A 21,423-nucleotide genomic window follows, 5' to 3' on the forward strand; every position below is an offset into this window, starting at 1 on the left:
ATTCTCTTTCCCATTTATTTTCTCCGCCATTTTTCTTTTTCCCCCATATTCCTCCTCTCCTCTTCCTGGACCGGCGAGAAGGGTAAAATCCCCGCCGCATTGGACCTCCATCGCCGACGATAGACTATTTCGAAACCTCAGTCTGCCGATTCCTGAGATTTTCGAATCTGGGCTGTAAGGGTCGGTTATTGCTTGATGAATCTTTTTACTTCATTGCCAAACTCTTCATTTATGCATGGAGTCTTCACCCCCGTTCGATGCCCCACGATGATTAGAAATTCCACTGCCATTATCAAATCAGGTCAGCTTCTCGTCGTCCTTGGGTTCAGGCTTAGACTTACATTTTCAATCACGCATAGATTTTTCACATCACCTGCATCTCTTCCTCAAAGCTTTTCTGTAGAACATGATATACCCGCTCAACTCTTCTCCATTCTCTCTCGCCCCAATTGGCAGAAACATCCTTCTCTCAAAAATCTTATCCCTTCTATTGCTCCCTCCCATATTTCTGCTCTTTTCGCCCTCAATCTCGATCCACAAACTGCTCTTGCGTTTTTCAATTGGATCGGGCAGAAGCATGGATTCAAACACAATGTTCAATCCCATGTTTCTATGTTAAATATCCTTGTTCCAAATGGGTACCTCCGCATTGCTGAAAATATGCGAATTTTAATGATTAAGTCTACGGATTCATCAGAGAATGCGCTGTTCGTGTTGGAAATGCTGCGGAGTATGAACCGCCGGGTGGACGCTTTCAAATTTAAGCTCACTCTTAGGTGCTATAACATGCTCTTGATGTTGTTGTCTAGGTTTCTCATGATTGATGAAATGAAAAGTGTGTATTTAGAGATGTTGGATGACATGGTTACACCAAATATTTTTACACTCAACACAATGGTCAATGGATATTGTAAATTGGGTAACGTAGTTGAAGCAGAGCTGTATGTCAGTAAGATAGTGCAAGCCGGTTTGAGTTTGGATACATTTACTTATACTTCTTTGATATTAGGATATTGTAGGAATAAGAATGTAGACGCTGCAAATGCCATTTTTCTATCAATGCCAAATAAAGGTTGCCTCAGAAACGAGGTTTCTTATACCAATCTGATTCATGGATTTTGTGAAGCCAGGAGGGTTGATGAAGCTCTTAAATTGTTCTCACAAATGCATGAGGATAATTGTTGGCCTACTGTGCGTACCTACACAGTTATCATATTTGCATTGTGTCAGTTGGGCAGGAAAACAGAAGCACTTAATATGTTCAAGGAGATGACTGAGAAGCATTGTCAGCCAAATGTACATACCTATACGGTTCTTATTTGTAGTTTATGCGAGGACAGCAATTTTGATGATGCCAAGAAAATTCTAAATGGGATGCTTGAGAAAGGATTGATTCCAAGTGTAGTCACGTACAATGCCTTAATTGATGGTTATTGCAAGAAAGGATTGAGTGCGAGTGCCTTGGAAATTTTGAGTCTCATGGAATCAAATAATTGTAGCCCAAATGCTCGCACTTATAACGAATTGATACTGGGGTTTTGCAGGGGAAAAAATATCCACAAGGCCATGTCACTACTTCATAAAATGCTTGAGCGGAAGCTTCAACCAAATGTTGTTACCTACAATATATTGATCCATGGACAGTGTAAAGAGGGGGATCTGGGCAGTGCTTATAAGCTCCTTAGTTTGATGAATGAAAGTGGTTTGGTTCCTGATGAGTGGACTTACAGCGTCTTCATAGATACACTCTGTAAAAGAGGGCTGGTTGAAGAAGCTCGTTCTCTCTTTGAGTCTCTTAAGGAGAAAGGCATAAAGGCAAATGAAGTAATATACAGTACTTTGATTGATGGCTATTGCAAGGTTGGAAAAGTCAGTGATGGTCGTTTCTTGCTTGATAAAATGCTTAGTGCTGGATGTGTTCCAAATTCAATTACTTATAATTCCTTGATTGATGGATATTGCAAAGAGAAAAATTTTAAAGAAGCTCGTTTACTTGTGGACATAATGATAAAGAGGGACATTGAGCCTGCTGCTGATACTTACACCATTCTTATAGATAATTTATTAAAAGATGATGAGTTTGACCAAGCCCATGATATGTTTGATCAAATGCTTTCCACAGGTTCTCATCCTGATGTATTTATATATACTGCATTTATTCATGCATATTGTAGCCATGGTAGACTAAAAGACGCAGAGGTTTTAATTTGTAAGATGAATGCAAAAGGAATAATGCCAGACACTATGCTTTATACATTATTCATTGATGCATATGGACGGTTTGGATCAATTGATGGTGCTTTTGGCATTCTGAAGCGTATGCATGAAGTTGGTTGTGAGCCGTCTTACTACACATATTCTTGTTTAATTAAACATCTCTCAAATGCAAAGCCTAAAGAAGTAAGTAGCAGTTCAGAGTTGAGTGACTTGTCATCAGGGGTTGCATCAAATGATTTTTCCAACTGTTGGAGGAGAGTAGATTATGAATTCACTTTGGATTTATTTGGCAAAATGGCCGAGCATGGGTGTGCTCCCAATGCTAATACTTATGGCAAGTTTATTACAGGTCTTTGCAAGGTTGGATGCTTGGAAGTAGCTCACAGATTGTTTGATCATATGAAAGAAAAGGGACAATCACCTAATGAAGACATTTATAACTCTCTTCTCGGTTGTTCTTGTCAATTGGGATTGTACGGGGAAGCAATTAGGTGGTTAGACATAATGATAGAGAATAGACATTTACCACATTTAGATTCTTGCAAGCTGCTGCTTTGTGGTCTGTATGATGAAGGAAATGATGAGAAAGCAAAAAGAGTGTTTTGTAGTTTTCTTCAGTGTGAATATAATTATGATGAAATGGTTTGGAAAGTACTCATCGATGGCTTACTTAAGAAGGGCCTTTCTGATAAATGCTCTGATCTATTTGGCATCATGGAGACACAAGGTTGCCAAATTCATCCTAAGACATACAGTATGTTGATTGAGGGATTTGATGGTATTCAGGAAATTGATTAATCATTTATAGTTTCAAGGACGACAACCCTATTTTCTTTCAGTGGTGTATACTGATGAATGCAAAATCATTACCCACTAGATACTTTATCACCTTTGCTACTAGCTCTCTAGTGATTGAAGGTTGATGTTGCTCAGGGAAGGGTACACATTTGGAATTTTTGAGTGGGTACCACACTATAGGCAATTGTGCTTGAACGAGTAGAACTTCAGTAATAATGGGAAGGCAAGCTCTTCTACTCTTTTCATTTTGTATATTCTCTTATACATTTAAAATTCATATGATTGTTTTCTCTTCGAGCTTTCTTCTCTCAACAGCTATCAGACAACTTTTATTAATTGGACAGCCCTTTTTAACTTTCGTGGTTTGTGGTGATTCTTACCTTCCTTTTGTATATTTCATCAATAAAATGTTTCGTTAGGGAATTTATGTAATGGAGTTGTACTTCTCATTTGTTTGTTGATTTTGAGATAGAGCTCAAGTGTCCTCTTTTCATTAAACAGTTTCCTGTGAAGACAAGCATTTCGACAAGATATGATTTTTGGCATAACATTAAGATAATAACTCATGTTCTTCTTTCTTGATGTAAATATTATTTTTGTTTATGAAGTGGATGATGTAAATTGGTTTCTGACTTCTTGTTTTCCTTCACGTATGAACTACCTTGACATTTTGACACTTGTCAAGAACTCTTAAACTAGATTGTCAGTTTCACATTCTCATTGATTAGATTAATCTCGAATATTTTATTGTAGGTACAGGGACTTTTAAAGTTAATATATTGATGAAAGCTTAGACTTCAGTAGAAAACTAGACTTGAGTGTTCTCGTGAAATATCCTTCAATTTCTTTGATGTAAAGGTTGGTTGGGGTAGGACCTTTAGCTTTCTTTCACCTCGTTTCTTTGCTATAAAGGTTGGTTTGACTCACATACCCATCCTGAACGTAAATGAGAAACTGTAAATCCCAGTATTTTTTAGGAGTTCTTGTGCTTTTTCAATATGCTTTAGTTTGTTGGTTGGATGCTGTAATCGAGCATAAGGTCATTGAAGTTTATTTTGTAATTGGTTATATTTAAATAATAGGTAACATCAGAGAAGTTACTTTTTTTAGTATAGCTGAGAACTATCACCACTATTTTGACTAAGTTTATTCTTTACTCTGTGCAGTTTTGAGCAATTATGCATCAATTACACAAATGTAAGCTGCCATAAACTTTCAACCAGGTATTCCACGTTTCTTTCTCTAATTCAATGTCAACTATGAATGGCATAGTGATATTTAGCACCTCTTCAGGACAGAGCAAGAAGAAATTGATTGAAGCTGGCATACTCGTTGTGAGAGTCAAGCTCTCCTGTAGCTTGTTTAGAAGGTTCAATTCTCATCCTAGTAACTTTGATCATTGGGTTATTAGCTCTTCTACTCAGTTGATTTCTCTTCATTTTAAAAGCTTACGGAACACTTGGTTTTCCACATAAATATTCTACACATATAAGGTTCACAATGAGGTTCAGACTTCAGCCTAACCTATTTGTGTGGGATTCAATCAATACTAACTTTATGTTCTTTCTTATCCTTCTTCAGAGAGTTGAAGTGATAATATCAAAGTAATTAGGTGGAAAAAATTTATCCGACATTCTTTTTCTGAGAGAATAATATAATATATTGACAAGGCCAAGGGAAACAATACCAGAAAATATGATGAGATCTCCTATTGAAAGGATAATAATGGTAGGTCCTTGACATTTCTATGGATATTGACAGAAAATAGCTCAGAATTAATTTGTACTACAATATAAACAGTGAAATTGCATTTACAGGTTACATGGAAATTTACAGTACTAAACCCCAAGCAACTTGAGAGGCTCCCAAAATTACTCTTCCAAATTCTTCCCATCCCTCTTCTCCATAATACTTTCTTACCTTTGTATTTATCTCTTTATTTATTATTGATTTTTGGATGAATTACCGAGCCAGATTTGTTGCTGAACCGTGGCGACCCTAGGGCAAGTTCTTTCAATCAAATAAGACTTCCATATATCGATCTTATCAAAAGATTTGTTGCTGAACCCCACAGAAAAATTTAAATTTAATAAGGGACCAAATATCACTTGCAGAACGCTCAAGCCTTTTAAAAATAAATATATTGTGCCTAATAATTACTGTAGTCCCACGAAACGTCCCCCTACATTATCTCACTGCTAATATCCTAATAATAAACCAAAGTTTTTCACACTAGTACAAAAGCCTTAAGGAGATTTTACTGTCTAAAGTACAAAAGCCTGAAAAATAGCCCTTAAACATAAGTTTCTTGGTTGAAAGTTTATTATATTTGATATGAGTGATAAAATATATGTCAAAGCTGTCATTAGCAATTTGCAAACTGAACACAACTCCCTTAAGGAGATTTGCATTAAAACAATTGCCACCGAGGAATTTGTTAACATCAAGAATGCGGTGATGAACCTGTTTTATTGACTAACATTAGGAGTAAGTTGAACCTGTTCGAATCCAATATACCCAACAGCTATTAGCCCCTTTCATTTTATGGACGTAAGTAGCAGGGTAAGCTTCTTTGCTGAAGTAAAAGCTGGTGCACTCTTCGGCAATATTATTTGAATTGAAGGGTCACGGAAAAGAATGCTGGAACCATGGTGCACTCTTGGACAGTTTTGTTTGAAATTGAAGGGTGACAGTGAAAATCATACTGGAACTTACAAAAGATCTGTTTGTGGTGGGTGGACAAAAATAAGTTGTATGTCAGGTTGTGCTACGTGGAAAATGTTCAATATATAGGGATTGGAATGCGGGTGTTACATTAGATGTGCCGAGAAGACCCTTTCAATGATGGATGGTTTGGAAACTTTCATTCAAACCAAAAGTAATTATTGTGGGTTGGCTCCTCTTGGGTTGTTGGGTTTTCTCTCTTTCAGTTGTTCTCCATGTGGACCATTTTGTCTTAGTATAGTTTTTTTTCCCTTTTAGAGACCAATAGCAATATCCTGGTTTTGCTTGTGCAGAGCTTGAACTTCTGAGTTCTTTGATCGGTTGACACAAAAATTGTGGTAAATTTAGTAATTTTGTGATCACCGAACTTCTTATTGGACAGTTGGTTGGCTCTTCTTACCAAATACATTATGTGTCAATGTCCAATTTGGTTAACACATGGCCATCAGATATATGCTGTCTTCTGATTTTTTATATTAGGCGAGTACTTATACCTGCTGTCACAATGAACGCCGAACAAGTAGTTGACTCATCCTGGTTGCAGTGGTGTGGTACAGTCAAAGGTCTCACATTGTTTCAGGAGCAATGTAAGAGTAGCACTAGGCACAGCTGTGGTTGAAGGAGCGAGCAAAATTGTTGCAGTAAACGAAGGCACTGATGAAAAGAGAGATTTGAACATTCAAGCACTTGATATTAAATGTGTATGAGATTCATTGAACTACTGTAAACTATAAATTGAAAGTGTCCTGGGACTAATTAATTCTATAAATATGGCATCGGTCATTTGTCAATTCAAATATTTGACATGTTTTTTTAAAAAAATGTTTATTGTCATTTTAAGTGAGACTGGAATATAATCTTCTATTTTGATTGCAAGTTCCCTCCCCTGTAAAATAATAATGCAACTTAAAACTATTTAGAAGCTGGCGTAATATTATTTATGTGGACAGAATTGTTTCATGGTGACAGGCAAAGAGTTAACAAAGGAGAAAGGGCATGCTGAAATGGGGAAATTAAGAAGGATCTGATAAATGCGACTTCAGGTCTCCGTACAGGTAGTTACTACTACTACTGACATGGTATCCTTTCGAAACATGTGATTAGTCACCACTTCATAGTTGAACATTTCAATGTTTTATTTTGTTTTCAATTTGACAGATGGGGTTGTTTCTTTGCCCCATACATGGATAGATATATTGCAACATACAAACACCATTACAAGGATTAGGAAACATATTTTAGTTTCATAGTTCTACCAATGGTCTTAATATGATATGCTTGTGTGGAGCCTGTTGGAAATTTAGAATTATATGCAATTCCATTCTACTGGGATGAAATTGTTCAAAGTTTGATATCCATTAGGCCGAAGCAACGAGTGCAACATAGCTTTTTGATAGCCAAAAAAGTAGAACGTTACTGCTCATGATAATCATTTATGTGGATGTAATGCTTCGAACATATTTGACACTCGATCATGATGGTGATACATTTTGTAGGAGTTATATTCATTCCATGAACTAAGTCACACCTGAATTGTTTCCAGGACGAGGGTTCAGGAAGCTTTCAAGACCGAGAGAATTCTTTTATCGCAAGGAAAATTTTCTTCTAAGAGATTTAAGTGAAGTTCAAAAAGAAAAATCTCGTCTCCAAAAGTACTTTGCAAAGGAAATGTTATAGGAGATGGATACCTTCTCATCCACTGCACTTATAAACTAAAGACCCCAATGTGAGCTTCTGTACTCTAGAGTTGTATGTTCTTAGGAGTTCTAGGAGCAACCTTCACCAACTGTGTTGTGGTGTACCACCCCCTTTGAGAAGGAAGCTTCGATTCTCTTGTTTAGTGCTCTTAAAAATTTGGTTGCAAGTTTAAATCTTATCATTTAAGATGAAGAGTATCACTTTTGGAGCACGAACTCTTGGCTTCTAGTTAAAAGATGTATGAATATCTTAACCGTTGAGTTGTTGAGTTATACAAATGTTTGAGGATTAAAATTAGTTCTCAATAATACTTAATGTGTGCCTTTCTAGTCAACCTAACTGGAATAGTGCTCCCAGTAGATTCAGCAATGATGTTACTTATGCTGGAGTTTATTATGGATTTGCCTGTTTGTTTATCCAATAACTCAAATATGTGTGGAAAAAAGCCTTTTTGTCACACTAAATTTAGTTGGTCTTAATCTTTAACATGCCTATTTAGTTTATACATTTAAGTTTCAATTACGTATGTAGACTTTAAATTGTGATTCTATGTGGTCTCCAGTGAGATTTTGAACTCTACTTGTATTTTTTTTAAATAATAAAGTAGGTTGTTTTCAACCTTTTTATGTTTTTGGAGAAGTAAATATTTACAATTTAGGGATAATAATTATGTGTTCAGCAAATTTTCTAAGAAATCGTAAATATATCAAAATTTATTAGTGAAAGATTTATATTGTTGTCAAACTCTTATGTGATAGATCAATATTTACAATATGGTTTATTAGTGATGAGTTTCTATGATCGATAAATTTAGACATATTTTACTATATTTGTAATTACGTTGAAATATATATTAATTATTTTAAATATAATTGTATACCTTTATATATCAGGATATAACGTGTATTAAAATTGAAAATTTAATTCCAATGACATTTATTTGATAACAATTATTATCAAACAGAATAGAATAATACAAAAAATGTAATAGGTTACACTTGGTTGATGAATTCAAGTATATTTTTGTTTTTGGTGTCTTCATAATCAATCTCATCCACATTTTCAGTCTCTTCTATCTTATTCTATCTCTATTTTTGGGATCAATATAATTAACTTGTCTTCCACGACGGTTGTTTAATTACTTGAAAAAAAAGAAAAGAAAATGTAATGGGTGTAATATCATAATTTCTTCAATTACACACTTGTACTTGTACTAGGGTTTTTCATCATTCATGTTCGATAGAAATTGATAGTCAATGTTATCGATACTATTCTAACAACGTTTCTATTGACATTTTAATACATTTGATATCCCACTTTTAACGTCGGCAACTATATTTAAAACGTTATGATTAGATTTTATATTTGGACAAGATCTATAAAGTCATCATTCCCCATAATGTTTTAATGAAAAATAAGTAGGGGCCTTAGGTCAATGTGAAATGCAAACCCAAAATGTGAAATCATTCAAATTTCTTCCACTATCATTCAAAACACATCTTTTCCATAAAAATAAAATAGAAAGCTAAATTTACTGCTTTTTTTCTTTTTCTTCACTCAATTGCTTGGTTTGGGGAATCTAACCATAGATTACCTTTTGTCTAACCTTTACTTTACTTTAACTATTTGTTAATTAAATACTCAATCTCTAGAACAACAACAATCTTTTTTTCTTTTTCTTTTTTAAATTAAGCTTATAAATTTATTTGTTATGGTCTCGTTTTAAAAAATCAACTTTGGTTTTTGAAATTTGACTAACAACTCACATATTTGTTTAGAAAGGATAAAAAAAAAAAATCATCCTTAAAATTTAGTAGAAAAACAAGAATAAAATTGAAAAATAAAAAATAAAAGACTAAATAGTGTTATTAGAGAAGGTTTTAGTTAGATGAGTATGATAACTATAACACTTTTGTTTGCTATAAATTACATGAATTTGATAATTTGATCAAGAAGTTTGTTTTCAAACCACATAGGTTCTTTGTTGAATATAAGTTTAGATTTATAAAAACTGACTTTTATTCAATTGCTTAATTACTAATTTCTACTGCTTTAACAAAAAGAACAAAAAATTTACGAAATCAAACAATAAATAGAAAGTCAAAATTTGAGTAGGAAGAACGGTTCTTCAAATATCTCTATAATGATATGATATTATTCATTTTGAACGTTATTAACTCTCATGTCTTTACTTTTGGGATATGTTGTATATACTAATAGAGATAGTTGTCATTCATTTATCTAACAAATGTGGAGCTTTTGATCTCATCTCCAACACGGAGCAACCAGTGTAGATTTTATAGACTAAAAAATTTACCAAAATACCAATCGACATGCCTACTAGAAGTTTGAAGAATGATTATGAAATGGGCAATAAAGTCAATTCCAACATTAATGATTTGAAGGAGATACATGATATGATAACTTATAGAAATAATGTGTCCCTCAATTCTTTTTCAATAGCTACATAATCATCAAGTATCTAAATGTTAGCATATAAAATAATAAGCACTAGCTAATAAAAGTTAAATATATATATATATATATATATATGATCACATTTACTTGATGGTTTAGAAACAAAACATACCCCTTCTCAAGGTTAGAGAGTCAATGTATATCTGATTCTCAAAATAAAGGAAAAAAATGATACTTTAAATTATCTATATTTAATTGATTGGTATGAAAAAACTAACGGGACGTTGTTTTTATCTTTTACTTGTATTTTGATTCTCGTTTGAGTGAAGTTTGGGTAATTTTGGTGGCTTTCACTCTTCCCTCTGTTTTTTCTTAACTTCTATAGTGTGTCTTTTCTTCTCTCCTTTTAATAATCTTGCTACCATTGTTTGGTTCTTTCCTACGTTATCATCGTCGTCTCACCTCCTTCAACATGTAGAACAATTGACGTTGTCGTGAGCTGTCTAGACTAGCTTACTTAAAAATTATGTCATCTTCTTTCACCCAAAATCATCTCAATTTTTTTTGGTTTCATTGGCCTCAAATGTATTACACACATGTTTGGTCTAAATAGTTCATGACCTGATGACTAATTTTTTAAAAAAGTAAAACATATTTGAAACTTATTACCTTTTGTGTTCCTTAAATAATATTGGAAGGTTGAAAAAGAGGAACATTCAACGCTAAAATTGCTATTTTGATAATAAAGGTAAATAGGCATGAATAAGACGAATTGATCATTGAAAGAAACCGTTAAAGTACAACATGATTGACAAACAAAAAATGATCAATTGTAAATTTGTATTTGGAAACAAACAACTGTAAGTGGCTACAAATAGTATTTTGAATTGATGATATTTTGTTACAGAAAAGAAAGAGTAAGAAAGTGAGGGTGGAGGGAGTGAGGGAGTGAGGGAGTGAGGGAGTGGTGAAAGAAAGAGTGAGGGTGACTTTGATAGAAACACTTTCCTTTGGCCTCCCCAAATGGAAACTCTCCAATGGCATTTCTCGTAGATAACATCATTTTACAACGCCAATTCCGTAAAATGAACTTAACCGCCGGTCAGAAGTTTGGGAAATGAGAAGGGTGCAGCGTGGGAGAACAGGCCCACCGCCACCGAACGCAATCCATATCCATTTTCTTCCTTTCTTTATTTCTCCCCAAATAAAGAATTAAAAAGAGAGAGAAGTAAAAAGATGGGTATGATTCAGGAGCCACTCTCCGCTAACTGTGGCGCTAAATTGCTTCTCCCTCTTTCTATTTTTGGGTTTGTTGTTTTTTCCCCATTGCAATTCATTCCTCTGTTCCCTTCTCTATTTCTAAACCCCCTCTCCCCTTTCTCAATATTTCTCATTCTTTCTCATTGCAGATTCTTGACGCTGTCTTCTTTGCTGCACTAATCTCCACCACCCCTTTTCTTCTTTTTCTCTTTTTCTTTTTCGGGGTGGGGAGTTTTTGTTTCAGGGTTTTCTTCTCTTAATCTCTCCGTTTCGGAGGGGGAAGGAGGAGGAGGAGGGAATGATTCTCTGCAGCGAATGATTTGGGTTCTTCTGTTCTGTTAACAAATTCCCGATTTCGGTTGCGGTTTTCTTTTTATTTTGGGTTCGCCCAATATGCCTTGCTTTTCTTCTTGTATTTCTCGTACTCAAGATGGGAGCCGGGTCGAAACTGATAGTCGTATTCGATTTGAATCCCGCCATTCTGCTAATTCCTCAGGTTTGTTCTATTTTCCCCCGCTTTTGCTTTTTATATATCAGATTTATGAAATGTTGTAATGACTTAAAGGCATGTTGGTGTTGATAATCTTGCTCTTATTTGTGCTTCTTCAGTGTGCATTTGGGTAATACTCTTATAATCAGGCTATGAACCATTGAAATTCAGGTACATGGAGGGGAAAAGAAGGTGAGAGCAAGCATGAAAGCTGTCCGAAGAGGAGCGCAGCTGCTCGTAGTTTTACGTTCCGTGAACTCGCCATGGCTACAAGAGGTTTCAAGGAAGTAAATTTGCTTGGAGAGGGTGGTTTTGGACGTGTATACAAAGGACGTTTGGAATCAGGACAGGTAATTTAAGTTTCAATGTTTCATTGCATTTTGTCAGCTTTGTTATGGCTAGAAACTATTAGTTTCTTTTACAGTTTTTACTATTTGTTGTTGTGGGCAGATTGTCGCAGTTAAACAGCTTAATCGTGATGGGCTTCAAGGCTTTCAGGAATTTATTGTGGAGGTTCTCATGTTGAGTCTGTTGCACCATCCTAATCTCGTCACCTTGATTGGTTACTGTACTGATGGGGATCAAAGGCTTTTGGTTTATGAGTTCATGCCTATGGGAAGCCTGGAAGACCATCTTTTTGGTAAATGCTGTTCTTTTTGCACTTGAAAAATTCTTAGGTGCATCCCACCGAATTGTCCGATCATCATTTATCTGCGTAGCAAATTCACTTCTTTTTTTTTTTTTTTTTTTTTTTTTTGTAAAATTTGTCTGTGATGAGGGTGGGATGCATAAAGATGGGTAGGTCGGGATGTACCCATATTGTTGCTTTTTTAACTCTGTTCTATTCGTTTTCAATTTGTTAAATTATATGAACTTTTTCTTAGCAATTAAGAACTATTTTGTTTCTTATAAATATAATAAATTTATGCTATCAGTTTCTGACACGAGTTACGTCTTCTTTTCTGCAAGTCCTATATTCTGTTTTTCCGAAGGTATAGTTGTATGATCATGTGAATATCCATATTATATCACATATAGGAAGATTTCTAGTACTACAACAGTACATACTTTTTTCATAAAAATTCGTCCTTTTATGCTGTATTATTTTATTTTAGGGGTCTGACACAATTATTAAATGCTTCTTTTATGGCAAACAATGAATGGCAGATACTACTGCAGCACTAGAATTCTGTATGGATCGTGAGAGGGACTGGTTAGACTTGATCCTACTTGACCAATTTGGCCATTGACTTGGGTGAATCAACCAAGCCAATGATAAGTTAATTGATATACTAGAGTCAGAAAAACGTATTTATAATCTTTTTTATGTTAATTTATCATTTTATCTAACATAATTGACTTATTAATTACATTTTGTTAGAGTTTTTCAATTCTCATTCAAATACGTAAATGCAATGAAGCTATGGTATTATATCCTCCTTAGAAAGATAGCTGAATCTCTTTGGAATAAATTGTGATGTAATGTTATCCTATATAATGTAAAAGATTTTTCAACTTTCTAACCTTTAGTTTTTGTTATCATGAAAATTTCAAGTTTTCTCTCTGTCTTTTTGGGTTACTAGTCACTAATGAAAGTCGCTATAATATCCATCTTTAGACCTCCAAGTCAATGACTGTTCTCATAGCTTTGACCTATAGCTTTTTTTTCTCATCTCTTTTGAATGATAATTGAGAATAGGTCTTATGCTAGCAACTAAGATATTATCTTACAACTCGAAAATTTTATGTTTAATAAGAAGTTGAACTGAAGAACAGTTGTAAATAGAAAGTCAGATTATGGATGCGCAAATCATAGTAAAACCATTATGGTTTGTATTGGTGATATATAATTAAATTTTCCTTCAACCACTAGCTTAAGCTTTTGGATGTATTGGTGGTTTAATAGTTTGATATTTGATAGTTTCACTGAAGGTTTCTGGGTTGATATAGATCTATTAAAAGAAGCAAATAACATGGTATCTTTATGGTGAATTTTTTTTTATTTCAGATATAGGTACTGACAAAAAGCCTTTGAGTTGGAATACAAGGATGAAGATTGCAGTTGCCGCTGCCCGAGGCATTGAGTATCTCCACTGCAAAGCAAATCCACCAGTCATATACCGTGACTTGAAATCAGCTAATATCTTATTGGACAATGACTTTAATCCTAAGCTTTCAGATTTCGGCCTGGCTAAACTGGGACCTGTTGGTGACAATACTCATGTTTCAACTAGAATAATGGGAACGTATGGATATTGTGCTCCAGAGTACGCCATGAGTGGAAAATTAACCGTTAAATCTGATATTTACAGCTTTGGTGTTGTTCTACTTGAGCTTATTACAGGGCGCAAGGTAATTGATACAAAAAGGAGACCAGGAGAGCAGAACCTAGTTGTTTGGGTCAGTACTTCAATAATCATTTTTTGTTCAAAGATTCTACACCCGTTTATACTTTGTAGTCCCACTTTTTTTATTAGTACAATAGGGTGGGGGCTTTGAATTACTGATTTTTTGGTCGTTAGCACATACTTCATGCCAGTTAAGCTTAGTCTCACTTACTTTTGTTTAATGTGCATGTTCTCATCTGTCCTTCTTGCACGATCCATTTGACTTGCTGATTTGAAGTATTTGAGTTTTTTGCTTAGTTTTGTGGATTCTAGTTTTGTGTCATTCTCCATACAATGTATATTTTGAGAGTTAAGAATATAACTGCAGTTATTTTCCTGGGCTAATTTGTTTCATCACTTTCCATTAATTTTGCAGTCCCGTCCTATACTTGGCGACCGAAGAAGGGTTTTGGAACTAGTTGATCCCCTGTTGGAAGGACAGTTCCCTCTTCGTTGTTTGCAACACGCAGTTGCAATTACTGCAATGTGTCTTCAGGAACAACCATTGTTTCGCCCTCTTATTACTGATATTGTTGTAGCACTCGAGTATTTGGCCTCTCAAAGTTATTTACGAGAAGTACGCTGTCGTAGGTTTAACAATTCATCACAAATATCGCCCCCACAACAGAATAAAGACACCCATGCCCAGGAATCAGATCCTTAAGATTGCTAAACTTCTTCAAAGTTGCTGTATAGAAGTTGCTGAAAAAGCTATGTAAGTCTGACATTTCGAGTTTTTTTTTATAAAGCATTTTATCCTGCTTTTATTTGCATGAGTTTCCTACTTTTTTTTCAGTTAATACTTAGAGGGAAAATTTTTAGACGAAGGGTTATCAAACGAAAGCTTGATTTTAAACTTCAAGATTTGAAACTGCTTTTCGAAATGTTAGTACACTTTTATAATCAACTGCTGGATGTTTGGGCCCAAGGAGTTAAAAGGCAAAAAATTGCTTGTTAACTTCTTACACTATGAGCCCAGGAGTTCACAGCTTCACTTTTTACCCCCAATGCTCCCTAGCAGTTAGTACAAAGTCAACTATTATTGGTACTGTTATCCGACTGTTTTATGAACTGATGTGAGTTTTCTTTTCATATATATGCTTTCTTTCAGGTGCATAGACATTTGTGAAGCGTGTAAGATAAAAGCAGAGTGAAGCATGTTTTGTAATGTAATAAATGACGTTCAAAACGAATAGTTATATCACCTGTACAGAACTACGCACTTGACTCAACAGAATAGGAATGTTTTGAAGAAACACGTGTTACACCCGACTTCATCCAAAAGCAGCTTGGTTAAAAGGTACGCATCGACTATTTGCTGTATTATTTGAGTTAAGTTTTCAACGCCTCGGGTTCAGGTCAGATGATCGCGAGAGCTACTTGGGATTGTTCCAAGGTACATATCAGTGTCTTTGCTCTGATATATCTTTGTACATGAATAATACTCCTAAATGAAAACTGTGTATGTAGTCTGTAAGATGGTCCCTGATTTTTTCCCCACCTTATCATCTATACTATTTGTTCTTCTTTTTTCTTTTTCTTTTTTTTCTTTTATTTATGTTTTAGAGAGGTGAAGAAAGTTCTCTTTTTTTCTTCTTCTGTGCAATACATTACACTTCTACACACACATATATATGTATAAATGAAAAAAAAAAAAAAAAAGAGTTATGTTATGAATAAAACAAACATTTCTCTCCTTTTGCAACATTATTATTATATGGAAGAATTTGTGTATGAATTAGGAAAGCTCCTAAAAGTTTCGTCACCAAGACTTTCCTTTAGGATAGTTAGCTGGATTGATGTAAGTGCTTTGAATAATCTAAGTTTCTTCCTTTGTCACCTCAAAATAGTCAATCTCCTGACCTAATAGATCTATGAAATTTTAGCCAATATAGCAACCCCAAAGTCAAACCCACTTTACTGATTTTTTTTCTTTTCTTTTTTTTTTTTGCTTGTTTAGTTCCCATATTTTAATATTTGAATAATTTCATTTTTGGTTTTTGGTTGTTGAGAATGAGGCTTATTTCCTTTCCATTTCTTATCATGCATCTTAATTTTCAAATTCCAAAACAAAAACAAGTTTTCAAAAAAAAAAAATTTAGTTTTTAAATTTTGGCTTGGTTTAAAACCAACGGTAAAAAGTAAATAGAAAAGGAGGAAATTTGAAGGTGAAAGTAGTGTTTATAGGTTTAAAACATGGCTTGATGGGTGTTTTCATTTTCTTAACTAACAAACCCGTCTGAATAGCAAGTTTTTTTGTTTTCTTATTTGATGGGTGAATTTCTTGGTTAGATTTGTAAACATTATACACACAACTTAGTTGAGTGCATTTTGAAAAACATTTTGATGCATTTTGTGTTGTCTTTGGGTAGTCCATTCAATTACAAGTTTACAAGCTGTTACGTGACTGTGAAAAACATGTTTTCTTATAGGTTTCTATATGTTTTTGGTAATGGAAATGTGGAAGACGGGTGTAATTGAGTATTAGTCTTATGAATAATGTTAGGGATGGAAGGGGTTGACAGTTGACTGGGCTAACCCCATCTAAGGGGTCATTGGGTTTAATTAATTTGTGGAAAATTTCTGAGTATTTATATAAGAAAATGACATCTTCGCTACACATTTTCTATACCAAAAAAATTGTAAGAAAAAGAAAGTCACTACTCTCTTTTTCTTTTTTGGTTTTCCCCTATTCTTTCTTCTGTGTGTATTTAATTTTGGATGAGTTTGCCAAAAAAGTCTTGGAATTCATTGTCTTTTGTCACTTTCTCTTTGCCTTTTGTTTTTGTTCTTCTTGCACATTTGATGTCAAACGACAAACATTACATAAAGTACAGTACACGATACAATACATTACTAAAATACTAAAATACACTTGTTGATGACAGTTACTTTGACATTTATTAGATATACTTTGGCCTTTTTTGCTTCTTCTTCTTCTTTTTAATTCAAAAGTTTCTCTCCTAAAGGATGTTTCAAGTGGTCATCTCTTTTCTTTCTTTCTTTCTTTTCTCCTTTTTCTCTTGCTTTAATGTGCAATCAAATGGACTATATACCCTAATTATTCATTCCTCTTTCAATACAATAAAAGAATAAAAAAGAAAGAAAGAAACTTGTCTTTTTCTCTTTTTGCCTAATCATCCAATATTTTATTAACAATATCTAACTTTTGACAATATGTGGATTAAGGTGTTAACATTAACTGTAATTGGGTATTAACGATCCAATTACTATTTTGTAAAACTTGAAAGACTAAATCTGATCATTTTCATTATTTAAATTTGGTCCTATTTAATTAATTGGTTTTAGATCGTTATTAGATATTGAAGTTTAAGGAATTATTAGTTTTAGATATTGAAGTTTATTAATATTTTTTTATAAATTAAATACTCACCTTGAAGGATGGGTCATGGGTGTTCATGATTATCAATCCATTGAATATATAATTATAAATTAAATTTGTTTTCAGTAAATTTTTTGTCGTTATTAAAATCAATTAAACAGTTTTACGTGACGTAAAAAAATATTGAAGTAAAAGTTAATACCAAAGAGCAAAGTGAGCATAAACTAAGGATAAAAGTGGGATTTTGCATATTTTGGGTAATGAGAAATAATGGTTAAAACTTAGGATAAAAATACAACAGTTTAATGTTTAAATTAATTAAAGATTGGACTAAGAATGTCGAATTTGGATATTCAAACCTTTCCTGAAATGGACTGTTTTTATTGTTTTCATAGCCACGTCTGACCCAAAATATTGTATATAATAAAATAAAATATAACAAATTCAAATTTAAACGAGTGATTACTATTATTTTAGGAATTTTTCTATTTTTAGACAAAATATTTATTAAATATAACTTTTATTAATTAAATAAATAAATGTTAACTAATTTGATTTAAATATTAAAAATTCGAAAATTGATTATGAATTATAAGTTTATATTTAGGAGATATTGAGAAAATCTTGTTAATCTCGAAAATATCATAAATAAGGTATAGACACATATTATACTTCTTTGATTCACATATGCATAACAAGAATGATTAAAAATAAAACGTCACAAATAAAATAAAATGTCTAATTAAAATAAATATAAATATTAACGTAATTAAAAAAATACAAGGTAAAAAAATAATTATTCGATACAAGAGACACAATAAATTAATTTTTTTAATAAAAATCAATAAAATAAGTGTATAATCATAATTAGCACGATAGTAGGAATGCAATATAATGACTCAAAAATGGTTGAAATTCTTATAACCATTTTTTATATTAACCATACGTACTGTTTATTATCTAATAATTTTTTAAAATAATTTGAAATATAAATCATACGAAAAATATTGAATTAATACGTACTATTTATTATCTAATAATTTTTTTAAAATAATTTAAAATATAAATTATACCAAAAATATTGAATTAATGATTATCATGGATTAGATTAACCATACATACTATTTATGATCATTATTCGACCTTTAATTTATATACAACTCATTCATTACTCTCTTCAATTTAATATTATATCAATCTAAGTGTAAATTAGTGTATAATGCATTAATAAAACGTTGGTTTGACTTGTTATTAAGCTGATTTTAAAACTAGAATATATTGAATACTATATCAATGAATGATAATAATATTCAATAAAATATATGATTCTTACACTATAGTTATAGAATAATTAGTTTTACCTTAAAATTTTAATTATTAATTAACGTTTTATTTTTAAGTCTGTTTCATTAATAATCATAAAATTAATATAGAAAGCCAGAACATACATATATATACATACGTATGTATGTATAAAGCTGGTTGGGAGGAATGGGTCTCCTTAGCTTATGGTTATTGGGATCTCCAAAAGTGTGGCAATGGAGGTTCAATTGCAGAGAACGAGGGCAGAGGAGGTCGGGCTAGCGGTGGGGTTGGGAACGAAGCTTTGATGATTTAGAGAAACCCCAAACTTAGAGTTGATTCTAAAGGTACTTCCGAGGCTATGGAAATCCTTGAAAATGTATGTAAAAAGTGTATATCTTTATGAATAATGGAAATGCAAAACACTCTTCTTCAACCCGCCATTGTAAAATGTTTTACGGTGAATCTGGATGTGTTTCAAAAGCAAAAATGAAGCAATGGGCAATAAGGATGAAGACGAAGATGCTAAGATGGAGATGGGAGGAGAAGAAGAGCATGGGGTAACTTTTTTTCCTTCTAAAATTACCTCATCATAAATATCACTTTCAAAAGCAAATGGCAAGACTTAAGAAACTAAGTATTACATATTCTAAAATTTTTGTTATATATTTGTAAATATTTTGGACTAAAATAATTTTTCATTGCACTTAGAGTTTTTGGTTCTGTTTTTCTTTTAATAAAACCATCTATTTTTTGTTACATTTTGAAAATCCAATATTTTAAACTATACCTAAATATCAATATACAATTATTGATAATATAAAGGTAGAAAATTCAAACCCTAGGTCAATGAAACAGTACGTCAATGAACCAATCTAAATAAAGTTGCTGTCTTTTTCATTAATTAACAAGGCATATATACTATTACGTAACTTAATTTAATGGGTTCATCTCACCAAATTAAGATGTAAAATTCGAATAATTTGACTTTTTAATTCTCATGTTAAGCTAATATAGATCATTAAATGGAAAGAGAGTTTTTAGTGAATTTATTGTAGAAATGAAAACATTATATGAAAAAGGAAAATTGAAAAGAAGAGTTTGAATAAAAAGTTGTATTTCATCTTCTAAAATTGGAATATCAATAAAGTCTGGTTGTATATTGGTGAATTAAATATGTGAGTTTATAAGAAGGGTACTCCAAAGTTGAGACTATATGTATCCTCCTCATTCCTGACCAAATTTTATTAAAATTGAATTTGATGACTTTTCATAATATGTTACATATATAAATAAAGTTTTCCAAAAGAATTTTATAATAAAAGTATAGTCAACATGACCATCTTATAATTAATAATGTTCAAACTTATAGGATATGTATTACATTTCCATCACTTAGTTAATTAAAATCTAATCTAACTAATTTCCCTTTTTCCTTTTTTAAATTACAATTATAATAGTATAAGCTTATACTTTTATTTTCTTTCTTCAACTTTTTTAACACCTCCCTTAGATTTTAAACATTGATATCATAAACGTTAGATAATGAAAATTTGATTACACACTCAAAATTAAATTTTGAAAAAATTACCTTTTGTATTTAAATTTTGATAAATTTGTGTGTTCGGTTCTTTAGTTTTAAAAGTATACTTTTGTTTATGAGTTTTGAAACGGCTATTATAGTCTTTTTTAACAAACTCTCTAACCTTGTTTACGTTATTTTCCTCATATAGAATTCACTGGATTTTGATCCTAACATTGTTTTGCAAGTTAGTTTCGTTGGTGGAATTGTTGTATGGCGTTTATATTGCTCTACCACAATTTCGTTTTCACGGTGTAGGCTATCAACATATGGGAAACCTAGTTTCCTTCCCTTTTTTTTTAAGTGTATTTACCATATCAACTTTATAATCCACTAGAAAGAGGGTGAAAAACTCTACGTTTTTAGTCTTTTAAGTTTCTAAAAATAACTCTAAAAAGTCTTCAAGTATTTTCTTTTTTTAAAATTTTTTAAAAATAATTATATGATATTTAAAATAAAAGTAAAAAAAATTATAAACTCAAGAACTAAAAAGATACATTTCGAAAACACAAAAATCAACCGAGTTTATTCTTATAAACCTGGAGATCACTAAAAAAAAATTGCATACACTTAAAAACTTAGGTACAAAACACATATATTTTTTAAAACTTGGGACTCAAAATGTCAAATTTGGTGACACTAAAAACATCTATCTTTTCTAAAAATTTTAATTAGACAAATAGGTCTAAACATCAAACTTTAATTACATACAACAAAGTTGAAACCAAACTTTCGTTGAAAAATAACCTTCAAAATCGTAACAACATGCGAGTTCATCATAACTTTGTTCTTTCGTTTATATTGATATTTGCAACTTAGGACCATAAACAATATACAAATTATTAAATTAAACCTCATTGATCATATTATAATTAAAATTATTTGAAGAAAATAAACATGAAATCATCTTCTACAAATCATCAAGAGCATCAAACATAGAGACAAATATTTTAATCTCACAACTAATTTAAAAAGAAATTAAAATCATATAACAAAGGGAATAGAAAATCAATTCATTCAGTTTCAATACAACAAAAGGGATGAAAATGTCAACTGCACAATCATACCGTCTAATACAAAACATGAAACTTTATTCAAAATCTAAGACTGAAATCAACACTAATTTTATTTTAATTGAATGGAAATGTAATTCATTAAACAATATATTATTAATATTTCAATTTGATAATATAATTATTTATTT

At 32.2% G+C, this 21,423-nt stretch overlaps 2 protein-coding genes and 1 non-coding gene across 7 annotated transcripts; all 3 read left to right on the plus strand.

The window, feature by feature from the left end:
* Positions 1-3,238, plus strand: LOC116401628 (pentatricopeptide repeat-containing protein At5g65560). Its single transcript, XM_031887172.1, has one exon. The coding sequence runs from the start codon at positions 196-198 to the stop codon at positions 3,013-3,015; it is 2,820 nt and encodes a 939-aa protein (XP_031743032.1). The 5' UTR covers positions 1-195; the 3' UTR covers positions 3,016-3,238.
* A 6-nt stretch (positions 3,239-3,244) lies between these two features.
* Positions 3,245-7,882, plus strand: LOC101208404. Of its 2 annotated transcripts, none has more exons than XR_004217387.1 (5): positions 3,245-3,927; positions 4,182-4,238; positions 4,309-4,384; positions 6,709-6,794; positions 7,283-7,882. It is a non-coding gene; the product is annotated as an uncharacterized LOC101208404 (transcript). The 2 variants fall into 2 exon arrangements; XR_004217388.1 differs by having other exon boundaries at positions 3,245-3,873.
* Positions 7,883-10,807: 2,925 nt separating this feature from the next.
* On the plus strand, positions 10,808-15,531 carry LOC101217131 (probable serine/threonine-protein kinase PBL21). Of its 4 annotated transcripts, XM_011659037.2 has the most exons (7): positions 10,808-11,162; positions 11,265-11,611; positions 11,777-11,955; positions 12,056-12,245; positions 13,614-14,005; positions 14,369-14,707; positions 15,104-15,531. In XM_011659037.2, exons 2-6 carry the CDS (start codon positions 11,509-11,511, stop codon positions 14,654-14,656), a joined length of 1,152 nt encoding a protein of 383 aa, XP_011657339.1. In that variant the 5' UTR covers positions 10,808-11,162; positions 11,265-11,508; the 3' UTR covers positions 14,657-14,707; positions 15,104-15,531. The 4 variants fall into 4 exon arrangements, with proteins under 4 accessions (XP_011657339.1, XP_004144242.1, XP_031743873.1 ...); XM_004144194.3 differs by having other exon boundaries at positions 10,808-11,611; XM_031888013.1 differs by having other exon boundaries at positions 10,809-11,611; positions 11,725-11,955; positions 12,030-12,245.
* Positions 15,532-21,423: the final 5,892 nt, after the last annotated feature.

The sequence above is a fragment of the Cucumis sativus genome, chromosome 6, assembly GCF_000004075.3.
Source record: "Cucumis sativus cultivar 9930 chromosome 6, Cucumber_9930_V3, whole genome shotgun sequence".
Taxonomy (NCBI): Eukaryota; Viridiplantae; Streptophyta; class Magnoliopsida; order Cucurbitales; family Cucurbitaceae; genus Cucumis; species Cucumis sativus.

Excerpts from the sequence above, each read along its gene's own strand:
- LOC116401628 (XM_031887172.1), top strand. The coding sequence starts at position 196 with ATGAATCTTTTTACTTCATTGCCAAACTCTTCATTTATGCATGGAGTC.
- LOC101217131 (XM_004144194.3), top strand. The coding sequence starts at position 11,509 with ATGCCTTGCTTTTCTTCTTGTATTTCTCGTACTCAAGATGGGAGCCGG. Across the intron at positions 11,612-11,776 it reads CCATTCTGCTAATTCCTCAG|GTACATGGAGGGGAAAAGAA; the intron begins GTTTGTTCTATT and ends ATTGAAATTCAG. Across the intron at positions 11,956-12,055 it reads GACGTTTGGAATCAGGACAG|ATTGTCGCAGTTAAACAGCT; the intron begins GTAATTTAAGTT and ends TGTTGTGGGCAG.